This window comes from Bufo gargarizans, chromosome 4, assembly GCF_014858855.1.
Source record: "Bufo gargarizans isolate SCDJY-AF-19 chromosome 4, ASM1485885v1, whole genome shotgun sequence".
Lineage (NCBI taxonomy): Eukaryota > Metazoa > Chordata > Amphibia > Anura > Bufonidae > Bufo > Bufo gargarizans.
In genome coordinates this window covers 392,439,190-392,452,246 of record NC_058083.1, presented here as the reverse complement: position 1 = coordinate 392,452,246, position 13,057 = coordinate 392,439,190, and the positions used below count along the sequence as shown (strand labels likewise).

General features: G+C 41.2%; 1 protein-coding gene across 8 annotated transcripts in view; it reads right to left on the bottom strand.

Moving 5' to 3' along the window:
* BIRC6 (baculoviral IAP repeat containing 6) overlaps window positions 1-13,057 on the bottom strand; it is a 252,420-nt gene that overhangs the window by 177,363 nt on the left and 62,000 nt on the right. For 7 of the 8 annotated variants that reach the window (XM_044289277.1, XM_044289279.1, XM_044289280.1 and 4 more), the window contains exons 13-22: window positions 12,845-13,005; window positions 11,367-11,498; window positions 10,875-11,006; window positions 10,550-10,728; window positions 10,318-10,448; window positions 6,042-6,203; window positions 3,934-4,065; window positions 2,700-2,797; window positions 1,297-1,444; window positions 990-1,123 (exon numbers count right to left, since the gene is read on the bottom strand). In XM_044289277.1, the coding sequence (XP_044145212.1) occupies window positions 990-1,123; window positions 1,297-1,444; window positions 2,700-2,797; window positions 3,934-4,065; window positions 6,042-6,203; window positions 10,318-10,448; window positions 10,550-10,728; window positions 10,875-11,006; window positions 11,367-11,498; window positions 12,845-13,005 (1,409 nt within the window). The remainder of the gene's footprint in view (window positions 1-989; window positions 1,124-1,296; window positions 1,445-2,699; window positions 2,798-3,933; window positions 4,066-6,041; window positions 6,204-10,317; window positions 10,449-10,549; window positions 10,729-10,874; window positions 11,007-11,366; window positions 11,499-12,844; window positions 13,006-13,057) is intronic. The other variant, XM_044289283.1, reaches the window with a different exon arrangement.

The window sequence follows — 13,057 nt, the reverse complement described above, 5'->3', positions numbered from 1 at the left end:
TATACAGTATACTATACAGTAGACACATGTGGAGGTCCACAGAGGAATACCCTTATGCATAGAACAAATGCAATAATAGGATACTGCCACTGCACACGTTTCTTTCTTGTTTTGTTGGCTTGTAAAAAAAAAAAAAAAAAAAAAAAAAAAAAAACCCATAAAATGTGTGTGTTTTGGGAAATTTGAGTTTTAATTATCATTTTTTTCCTAGAGAGAATTCTATGGGAAAATGCCAGAAAAAACGCCACACCCCGAGCATGCTGTGACTGGAAGAGAAAAGGAACACCATGTGACAAAAACATACATAATCAATCATAAAATGCCACACAAAAAAGCAAGGTTAAATTTTACTAATGGGCAACATGTAACATCTAGATGCACTATTTCTCCCACTGCAAAAAAAATAAATAATGAAAAATAGTGCAAAAATGCTGCAAAAAATGTGCTATTTTGGGGGAAAACTGGTGTGAAACCACCCTTAACTTGTCCACGCCCCACTTTTTTTTTTTTTTTTTTCAATATAAATCATGACAAAATAAGAAGTACGGTAGTTACTGAACTTTTCAGATGTGCTGTTTAAAGCGTCAATGACTTCACAAAAAAATGTTGATATGTCAGAGACATATTAAAACTTTAGATCAGTGGGGTCTGAGTGCTGAGACCCCCACCGACCTCTTAAACAAGGGAAGAGAATGAGTGCGAACACATCCCGCACTCCATCCTTGCCACAGGAGATGGGTTCCCTTAAAGGTCTATGGTCCCGCCTCAATTCTGTCCTCAGCAGCGAGGAGAGCGTGCGTGACATATGTGCCACTCTCCCTTCATGCTAGAGACCGTGGGGGTCTCTGCAATCAGCCCCAACATGATCTAAACTTTTGACGTCTCTATAGGACACTTCAAAACAAAAAAAAAAAAAGGTAGTGACTCTTTAATGTTGTTACCAAAACAAGGGTCTATATTCTACAAACATTTGCTACTGCATTACTTACCTAAAAGAACATCTGAAAGGTCAATTTCATCTGACTGGATTCCAGAGCTACTATTGTATATGTTTTTACATGAGGATCCGCTGACTTCCAAATCAAACAGTACTGGATCAAAAGGAGAACTGTACAGTCCATATCTACAATACAAATGAATGGAATTTTAATTCACATTATGTAAAATCTAAAAAATAAAAACCAAAAAACTCAGCTGATAGCAGCAACTCACATTGATGCTTGCAATAAACAAAAGTGCAAAAATCTATTACGACACATGATATCCATTTTAGATTTTCTCTAAACAGTTTGTTACCTAGTCTGAAGTAGTGCCTCCATAGGTGTAAGCCGGTCCTGCAGCTGTCTGGACACGGCTGTAAGCAGAGAGGCACAGGCAGTGCTACAACCAGCCAGATCTTCATCCTTCACGTAATTTAACAAGACAAAGTACCAGTAGACTGCTCCTGCAGTAATAAAGAAACATATGAATGTGGAGCGTAGACTCTTCAGCCAACAGCTATTCGGTATAATACAACTTAGGTTACTTTCACACTAGCGTTTTAATTTTCCGGTATTGAGATCAGTCATAGGGGTTCAGTACTGGAAAAAAAAACGCTTCAGTTTTGTCCCCATTTATTGTCAATGGGGACAAAACTGAACTGAACTGAACTGAACAGAACGGTCCAAAATGCATTCAGTTCTGTTTACCATACCGGAGAGTAAACCACATGTTGTAGTTTGCTTTCCGTCCTGGGAAGCGGAGCAAGACGGTATGACCCCCAATGCAAGTCAATGGGAACGGATCAATTTTCTCAGACACAATAGAAAATGGATCCATCATGAATTCTATTGAAAGTCAATGGGGGACAGATGCGTCTTGGCAATGTTAATGTACAACTGGATCCATTCAAAACGCTAGTGTGAAAGTAGCATTAACTGTCCTTTTTTGCATTTCTTCATATTGTGTTTACACCAAACACTTGTCCACTAAAATCTGAGTTGCGGGGAGTATGCAGTTCCTCAGTGTCAGACCTGCAGCATTGTTTTCACACAGCTACAAAAAAATGAGAGTACATGTGGAGTTCACACCCAAATTATGTTGGTACTTTTTCACTTGTAGTATACCTCCTGGGGTTGTGTCACAAGACATAATCTACATTTTTTCAAACCAGCACCTACATAGGAACACTTTCCTGCATGTAATTAATAATGTAGTATAGCTAGTGAGTTAATTAATAAGATGTATCTGTGTAGCGCCTCCTGCCGTTTGTTCTTTTCCCTTTTTTTTGTCCCTTCTCACTGAGCTGGTCGTACATGCTCAGATTAAATCTTCAACTGCCACCAGCCATATGTTCTGTTAGAAGCTGTGGCAGTTACAGGGAGAGACGTGCAGCAGAAAGGACATGCCCCCTGAGCTTCCAGGTTGAAGATAATCTAGCAGAGCAACTGGGGCAGTGAATGTGGAGACCATTGGACCATGGACCATTGTGCGGTACAGGGATGGTTCTAGTTTTGTAAGAAAGGTACTCCCATGTACTATATGATGTCTGACTTTAATTTTTGACATCATGGCATAACCCCTTTAAGGAGACTAGGTGTAAATGGTGTCAAAAGCACTGCTCATTGGAAAATAATATGCAGAGAAAGAAAAACATCCTGTTACTGCCACCTATTGGAAAGGGGCTCCCTATGACAAAGCACAAGAAAAACTGCAAATACCTCCAGTTGCTGCAGAGGGAAGATAAGTCATGTTTTCCAGCAAAGCTTTCAAAAGGACAAAGCCAAAGCCTTGTTGATTCGGATCACATTTTCCATTGCTTCAAAAGGGAAATAAAGGAAAAATAAGATCACAAGAAATAATCCATTTCATGTTCATGAGCGACAATATTTAAAGGGGATATCTGGATTACAGATATTGATGACCTAGTCTCAGGATAGCTCACCAGTTTCAGATTAGGAGGGGTTCGACTCAAGGCACCCAAGCCGATCAGCCGCTTGAAGAGACCATGGCTCTTGTGCAAGTGCAGCATCCTCTTCAGTGCTCACCTGCACGCAGTCTTCCTTTCTTGATCGATGGTGGTGCCAGGATTTGGACCCCTACCAATCTGATATTGATGACATATCCTTAGGCTAGGTCATCAATATCTGTAGCACAGACAATCTTTTTAAAGGGATACTCTAGTCTCTGTTAACTCAAACTCAAGTCCCATTCACATGTCCATGCTTAAATCTGAGAAAAGGTGGTCAGTGATGCCTCTGAAGAAGTCCTTGATGGATCCATGTTGGGGAAGGGTGTCTTTTTTTGCTGTCCGTGTGAGACACTGAACAGCTGAAAAATAATTTTAAAAGCATTTCTTCCTAATGATGGTTTTCACGGAATCATACTATAAAGGGCTTGAAGGCTCTGAGAACACGGGCAAAATAAAGCATGCATCCGTGCTAAAAAAAAAAAAAAAATGGACCGTGCTAAAACACTAATGTGTGAATACTCACATCAAAATGAATGGGGCCCGATGCTGTCTGTGGCAAACAAGCGCAGCACACATTTGTGGAACACGGACAGGTGAATGAGGCTTAAACTGCTCTACAAGTTTTATTTCCCGGAAAAAAAAACTTGTGTGTGCAAAAAAAGCCACCAGAAAAAACTGAACATTCTGGTGCTCCCTCGCCATAAATGTTAAGATATAGTAGGTAGATCAAGCAAGGGGCAGAGATGGTTATAGGATTTGATGCAGTGAAGCAAGCAGTCAGGAGAAAAGGTGGACTATACATCAGTAACATCGCTGACATGGCATTGGAAATTACTGGATATGCCTTTAGCAATCATTATTACCAATCCACAATGGAGCCTCTATGGTGAAGACAACTAGTTCAACTGAATATGAAAGACCACTGGCAAGACTACTCACATATGAAATATATTACAGACTTTTACTTGTCTGACTATACAAACCTTATGCAGAGTGCTAAGAAGCGGGCACATTTATGAGCTATACTTCGTCCTGCTTCAAAAAAACATGTGCGCACAATATCGGAAAGACATCGTCTTGTTTTAGACAACAAGCTCTCTTTTCCTTCTCGTAAGCTGGAAAATAAAGGAAACTGATTACAGAAAAGCGCACCTTGGGTTTGGATCTCAGCCAGTTGTTCGGTCACAGCACCTTGCATGTTGCAACATAACCACACCTACCATATTTATCATTAATGGCAGTCTTATGTTGCAGCACTACAGGTTGCCATGTGACCCTGGACTTATAGTAATGGAGCACACAGATAACAACAAAACCACCCAAAAAAATATCTGATTAAACGCAGCAGGTGACTAGGAGCACTGTTGATTATTTTTTGCATGTGAGTGGCACAAGTGCTTACGCTAAAGAACAAGTCAATATTCCCCTTTAAAAATGCAACTTCCCAAAAATTATAGTGTCAACATCATTACAGTAACTACGTTGTTAAATGGGCCCAGTCACTTACTGATTCGGAGTCTGAGTAATTGCCCTTTGAACTATACAAGTCACCTTTTCTCTCTTCTTTAGGGCTCTTTCACACGAGCGGATGCTGTGCTTGGAATCCGCTGCGTGAAAGAGAGCCAAGCCCCGTTCCTGACAGCAGACACACGGAGCAGTAACATGATTGATAATGCTTTGTGCCTTTGTGACCTTTTTACTACAAAATCAGTGAGATAAAGTGGTCACCGTGATGTTGTAGTAAAAAGGTCAGAGAGAGGCAAAGAGCATTATCAATCATGTTACTGCTCCGTGTCTCTGCTGTCCAGAACGGGGCTTGGCACTCTTTTACGCAGCGTGTCAGTGAGATCTTCTCGCTCTTCTTGACAGGATCGCAGAGCATTATAGTGATTTATAATGCTGTGTAAGGGCTCATGCACACAAACGTATTTTCTCTCCGTGTCCGTTCTGTTTATTTGCTGACCGTATGTGGAAGTTATTTCATGTTTCCGTGTGTCCGTTCCGCAAAGGGATAGAACATGTCCTATTATTGTCCGCATTACAGACAGACAAGGATAGGACTGTTCAATTAGGGGCCAGCTGTTCCACTCCTCAAAATACGGAATGCACACGGACGTCATCCATATTTTTGGAGGACCGCAAAATACATACGGTCGTGTGTATAAACCCTAGTCCTGATATCTACTTTATTACACTGACGTAATGCAGTCAGTTCACTACCAAATATTCAAGAACTCTACACGACTGTATAGCTTTTTCTGTATTTTGCAGTCCGTATTAAACTGATCTTTTTTTTTTTGTTTTGTTTCAGTAGTGTTTCCGCTTCAGTTACGTTTGTGATCCGTTTTTTGCGGATTGCAAACGGAAACATACAATAATGTTTAAACAGTAAGTACATTAAAAAAATTGGGCTGGGCATAACATTTTCAATAGATGGTTCCGCAAAAACGGAACAGATACGGAAGATATACAGATACACTCCGCAAGCATTCCGTTTTTTTTTTTTTTTTTTGCAGAACAATTGACTTGAATGGATCCACGGAACGTGATTTGCGGGCAATAATAGGACATGTTCAATCTTTGAACGGAAAGGAAATATACAGAAACCAGAATGCATAAGGAGTACCTTCCATAGTTTTTGTGGACCCATTAAAGTGAACGGTTCCGCATACGGACTGCAAACAGAACATAAAAAAAAAAAAAAAAAACGTTTGTGTGAAAGAGGCCTAAGGGTTACACAGCATTATAAATCAGTATAATGTTGTGCAATTCTGTCAAGAGGAGCAAGGCGTTTATTGCATTGAACTCGCTCATGTGTCTCTGGCTTCAGACTCAAACCCTCTGCTAGACTCTTAAAAGGGGTTCTCTAGGATGATTTAAAATGACCACAAAAAACCTGTCCTAGAATGTGAGCAGCACTGGTTATCGCCCTCACCTCCCTAGGCAGCTCTGCAAATGGTGGCGACCAGTCCTACTCAAATCCTAGGACAGGTTGCTGGCAGCCATTTTAAATAATTCCCGAATAACCCATTCATAAGAAGAGAAAGGAATAGCTTGAAGTTTAGATGGGTACTGTCAGAGGTCACCATACCTGCCCGGTCCATTAGAATGTACACCAGCCAGCCAACAAAGAATATCTAGAACCAAACTCTGAGCATGCTCTGTCGCCAGTCCATCAGCTGTCTTTTTACAGAGTGTGTGCAGAAGCTTCTCATGAAAGTCAGAGAACTGCAGCATGGCGCATCGCTGGACCCTAAAGTGGAAATATTGAACAAAAAATACAGTTAAAGGGGTATTCTGTTGTTAGAATTTATTCCCTATACACAAGATAAGGGATAACTATTAGATCAGTGGGGGTCCTACATTCATTTCTAAGGGAGTTCCGGAGACAGCCGAGTACAGTGCTCAGCTATCTCTGGAATTCCCATAGAATTGGATGGAGAGGCCACATACATGCCGGACCGGTTGCTCCTTTCAAAAATAGGACTTCATTGTGAAGAGGGAAAGAAACACTAAACATAGAAAATACCGCAAAAAAGGGGAAAAAAAAACAAAACAAAGAACAATTCCTCCCTTGGTCATTTCATTTCCTTTGATCCTATTCTGTTATATTGAAATGGAAATTATCCCAGGGGATAAGGCTACGTAAAAATCTGTGTTTTAAATTCCGCTATCGAGTTCCGTCATAGGATCTCCATAGTGGAAGAAAACATTTCAGTTCTGTCCCCATTCATTGTCAATAGGGACAAAAGTGAACGAACCAAAATGCATTCCGTCCAGTTTGGTTGCGTCCCCATCGCGGACAGAATAACTCTGCAAGCAGCGTTTTTCTGTCCGCGATGTGGTGCGGAGCAAGACGGATGCGTCCTGACACACAATGTAAGTCAATGGGACGGATCCGTTTTCTCTGACAGAATAGAAAACAGACCCATCCCCCGCTAACTTTCAATGGTGTTCATGACTGATCCGTCATGGCTATATAAGACATAATACAGCGAATCCGTTCGTGACAGATGTATGCGGTTGTATAATTGTAACGGAAGCGTTTTTTCGAAGATCTATTATGGATCAGCAAAAAAACACTAGTGTGAAAGTAGCCTAAGCCATTTCCCCTTCGATCACAACCTTGTTTGTGGATGCATGATAACTTGCTAGCAAAACAGGAGATGGATCCAGCGAGTAAAATTCAAATATACTTTATATCTTCCTTTAAAAAGATAAATCATACAACACAAGTCTCCATAGCTGTTATCTTCTGACACATTTCGACCAGTTAAGTCTTAGTCATAAAATAAGGTGCAATGGGGTTCAAGGCTGATTTATATGGGCCATGTAATTAAAAAAAGAAGGCTGGTCTTATCGATGATCACACTTGTGAGAAAATCAGATAAGTGCTTCCTGAGGATAGGTTATCAGTATAAAAATCTCAGAAAACCCCTTTAATGCAACAAAGGACAGCACGGCGAGAGACAGCCGGACTAAAACTACGACATGCAGAACTTTTAGTCCAGCTGCCTCTCTCCGTGCGCTGCCGCCGGAACTCTGCCCCGCCCCCATTATAGTCAATAGGGACAGAGCGGCAGTCCGGGGGCACACGTGAAGTGGCAGGATGGATCAGACAGGCTGTCCACCCGCCGGAACAATCTGCCGGACTCCCCTGCTGCTAGTGTGAAACTAGCCTTATTATTACTGAAAACCTGATCCACAGTGCTCTGGACCTCTGAGTGGGCCGAAGGCTCACCTTGCAACAAGACAATGACCCTAAACACACAGCAAAGCCAACACAGGAGTGGCTTAGAGACAAGTCTGTGAATATCCTTGGGTGGTCCAATCAAATATAACGGGAGACACCTAAAAATGGTCCCTAAACAACCTGACAAAGCTTGAGAGGATCTGCATAGAAGAATGGCAAAAAAAATCTTCAACTCCAGGTGTGCAAACTTTGTGACATCATACCCAAGACGACTGGAGGCTGTAAGCGCTGCCAAAGGTCCTCACCCAAGTACTGAGTAAAGGGTCTGAATACTTATGTCAATGCTACATTTTAGTTTTTCCTTTTCAATAAATTAGCAATATCATTTTGAACATTCTTTTATCACTTTGTCATTATGGGGTACTGAGTGCAGAAACTTGAATTATTTTTTTATTTTAGCACAGGGCAGCAACATAACAAAATGTGAAAAAAGTAAAAGGGTCTAAAAGCAGGGGTTCACAACCTGTGGCCTGCATGCGGCCCCCAGAGCCATGATTTGTGGCCCCTGTCCTGCTGGGCAGAAACACAGCTGATCCTGCGATCAGCTGTGTTTCTTCCTGGAGCGCCGCACGACGATGGATGACTGCTCCTGCTCTCTAGGAGCAGGTCGGGTCTCGACTAAATGTGACAGCGGGGGAGCCCAGGAGAAGGCAGAAGCCTTCTCCTCAGATAGGTGTGTGACGCGCTGTGCAGTGTGGACCCGGCTTAGGGCAGAGGAGCGCAGAGCTGCAGGGTCAGTAGACACTGATCAGTTCTGCCTTGTACAAAGCCCCCACAGCAAGCTGGTTTCCCCTGTAAGTACCCCTGTTACAGTGGAAATAGTGCAAAAACAAAAGTCTAATTGTCTCCCAAAGGTAAAAAAATAAAAAATATAATACAAATAACAGGAAAAAAGAAAAATGTGGCAAAAAATTGAAAATTATGAAAAAATATATACAAATAAAAGAAAAAAAAAAAAGAAAAAAAAAAAGAAAAAGAAAAACGTGTTAAATAAGTGTTCATTGTCTCCCAACAGTCTTTTTATGACCTCTTGGGGGACATCTGTAGCAAAAATATATAAAAAAAAATAAAAAAAAGTAATAAACTAAAATTTTTAAAAATTACAATATTAATAAAATACATATAAAAGCAAATTAAAAAAAAAAAAGGGTCCTCCAAAAGTATTTTTAGGACCTCTTGGAGGACATTATGTAGCAGAAATACATAAAAATGAAGTTAAAAAAAAAAAGATTAAAACAAATAAAATACATACAAGAAAAAACACACCAACCAAAACTGTCACCATTATCGCTCCATTCACATGAAACTATACATATTATATTACAAAACGACCAACACAAAATTATAATAATTTATTTTGATGTCTATTTACATATTTAAAAAACAAGGGGCTATAGTTTAGATTTAAAAAAACGCTTTGCACAGTTTCCAGCAAATAAAACAAAAAAAAAAATAAGTTATAAAGGCCTACTATGTGTCATGTAAAAAATTGTTGCAAAAATGCTTTTGGTAGTCCAACAAATAAAACCGTTTGAACCACCACGTGCGCTAAATCACAAAAAAGCGTCTGGTCATTAAGGGCTTTTTAGGCCTGGTCATTAAAGTGTTAATAATGAGCGCTCGCTCCGCTAGTACGAAAAAGTGCTTACTGTTTATTACATGGCACCTATTGGATTGGTAGGTGGTGGTAATAACCAGTGACCGCCATGCTCTGCAAAACACCGATTTGTGAATAAGAGGCAGGATGGAAGCAAATGTGGCCACTTTTCCGGTAAAAATGATTTTTCTTACAAGTACCTGCAGCATGGTTCTTGAAACAGAAGATTCATACTTACCTGCTCCGTGCTGCTCTGGTCCTCTGCGCCGCCCCTATCTTCCGGTTCCTGCGCTGTTTACACCTGGCTGTACATGGACATGGTCACATACACCGCTCTAGTCAATAACTGGCTTCAGCAGTGACATGCTGCTTGTGGCCACATCACTGCTGAGTCATTGGCTGGAGAGGTGCATGTGACCATGGTCATGTACAGCCAGGTGTAAACAGCATGGGGATCAGAAGATGGAGGCAGTGCGGAGGACTAGAGCAGCAGGGAGCAGGTAAGTATAACTCTGGTTTCAGGGGCCATACTGCAGCACGATATTTGGGACAATTACTGGGAACAAGTCTTCATAGCTACGCTCATTCCTGATATGTGACCTGTATAATCGTGCTGCCGATCAGCTGATATACTAGGAATCACTTGCTGGCTGATTTGCATATTTTATCAGGATGACAGACATACAATTATCGGCAGCAGGTATCCCTGTGTAATCAGGAATGGGCTACCAATAATTCATCTAAATAAATGAAGGAATAGCTCCAGCATAACGTAAACCGCACGGATCCGTTATGCAGGCCATAGACTTCTATTATGGCCAGTCAGTCATGGAATTGCGTTATGGTCAGTGGTAAAGGAATCCATAACGCAATTTAGTAAATACCACAACACGAACTTCAAAATATTAAATTCGCTAATCCCCAATTGTGTGCAATGATTGTGTGACCATTTCAATCAACAGCTTTAGAGCGACAGCTTTGTTTGCTACACATTAACTAAACCTGAACACAACAAACCTTTCTTTTGGAATACAGGTTTTTTTGAAGCGTCGTATTGTTACAGACACTTCCTGGAGGAGGTCACACCCCCTGAGGTTATCGACTTTCCGGGACGAGGTGCTGTTATCAAGTTTTGATGTAGATTTGTCCTTCAGGAGGAGGTGAAAAACAAAGAATTTCCAATTAAGACATTTTCTAGTTACCCAAAATGGAAAAAATAAAAATGCAACTGCGTGTTAAGGTTTCATACCTTGCCTGGTACCACCTTAGCCAACAATGAAGCAAGAGAGTGCCCCTTTACACTCTGTGGTTTTAAAGAGGGCATCCTTACAACTGGTCTGGCTCCACCATTGCAAAGGTCTTCTGATCCTCTATCATTCACAGCCTTCACATGAATTAAAAAGGACCGATACTTGCCTCCGGCCATGCCTGCATATAAAATATAGTTTAAATGTTTAAACTGAAGTAAAAACCAGAAGATTAGAGAGAAGATTAATAAATTCATGGTTGTTCAATAATGAGGTTTGACAAGCCTTGCTGCTTCGTATATTTGGGTGAGGTCATTTTAGACCTACCTTTTACAAGCTTAGGACTTGTCAAGGTCAGCATTCCCGCATGACCCGATAGATCAAGACCACTTGCCAGCCACACTGGACCACATAAGATATCCTCTTTGTGTTCTTCCAAAAATGGGCACAACCGTGGGCCTGAACAAGGAAAAAGACATTTTACTGGAAATAGACAATCTACTATGTACATGCAGAAATACCAAAATAGTAGCAGAAGATGCGCAAAAATAATATTCTGTCTGACGCTAAAAAAACATTTCAACATGCTTAGCCCAGAAAATGAAGTAAAGTAATACTCAACATTAAAAGAGCTGGTGACCAAATACCAGCAAGGGTAATAGCCACATTCTTTGGTCAAACAAGACCAAACACAATGAAACCACTTTTAAATTACTTATTTTATTAATTATAACTTTTTTTTTGGGGGGGGGGGGGATTTTAGCAGGGGCTGTAAATGATTTAGGAATTTTGGGTTTACAGACTACATTTAATACTTACACAGAGAATCCTCCACTTCCATGTTCTGCATGTCCTCATTTAGATCCACCAGAGTAGGCTTTCCATTTCTCTGCACTTCAACATTGAAGGCTGGGGACAGAGGAAAGGATATGTGTCTATCCACTGGTGTCTCTAGAATGGGAAACAAACCCTGTGTTAGGACACACAACAGGTTCACACAGATTTAAAGGGAATCTTTCACCAAGACAGATTCCTTTAACCAAGGCCATCTAACAAATGTCTTAAGCACAACAAGCCTCAGAATGCCCCCCAAGAAGCAGCAGCCTCTATGCAAATTGAGCATTTTTCTTCTTGGCTTACTGGCCAAGAAGGACCAAATGGCCATGTGATCCACTTTTATATATTTTCTAAGTGAAAAATTGGTGTGACTTTATCTGGGAATACAGGCTGCAGTGTCCCTCTTTGAGATACAGCGCAAATAGAGAGCTACTCAGACCTACCATAGTAAAGAAGATCACTATGAGAGCCTAACTAGTAGGTAGAATTATACTCAGCAAACTGCCTCAAACATGCCCAATGATCTGAGGACTGGGCAATGATCAGACGATTAGGGCAGCCTGACATTGGATGTCTGCAGGTAAGAGAATGATCCAGCACGCGCCACTGGAACAAAAGTGCTGCCCATGGATTATTTCCTGATCTTTAAAGGGAGATACTCATCTCCAAAATCGGTTTAAAAAAGGAAGCAGCATACTGCCACGTACGAGTAGGTGCCCAGAAACCTAACCATACTTTTCTTGTGGAGATCCGGTCCTTTAAAAGGGGTTTAAAGGACCAGGAGAGGTCATCTTTATCTGACCAGTGGAGATCCAACACCCAGGACCCCGCGGATCCGCTGTTTGAGAAGGCAGTGGCGCTCCTGTGAGTGTATAGACCTTCTCGTTGCTTACCAAGCAGAGCGTCATACATTGTACAGAGGCTATGCTTGAAGTGAATAGGGGTGAGCGCGATACCAAGCACAGCCACTATACAAGGTAAGGTGCTGTGCTTGGTAAGCTGTGAGAAGGCCGCAGCACTCTCAAGAACGCCATTGCCTTTTCAAACAGCTGAGCGGCAGGGGTCCCAGGTGTTGAACCCCCACCAATCAGATACTGATGACCCATCCTGATGATAGGTCATCAGTATCAAAGTCTCAGAAAAACTAAAACCCCTTTAATACTAAGAAATGTTTCTTATTACCTTTATACAAATAAGGTTTTTGCAGACCCACCCATGTGATCATTATGCAGCTCTTCTGGAAATATATAACATGCTCTACACCTGCCCTAAAAATAGGACATTTCTAAAAGGGAAAAAAATTGCATGCACACTGGGGGTGTGGTTGTGTGCATGAGACCTTATAAAAACTGGTGTTTCACCACACAGAAAATACATGAAAGTGCTCTCCAACACCTCGAATTTCATCAGTGAGGGAAGGTCAGATTAGGACAGGGAGATTAGAAAGGGGAAGCTCTTACCATTAACTTTGGCTAATCCCGGTGCCTTGTTTTTGAGCAATGTCACTTGGATTTGTGGAATGTTAGTGATGTTTGAATTCAGTAAAAACTTGAAGTCTACGTGCCCAACCATACAGGCTTTTGGTAACACCAGTTCAAAGACGTGTTCATCCCAGCTGGTGCTAAGGACAAATAAAACATGTCAGTCAAGATACAATAGAACTGATAAAATAA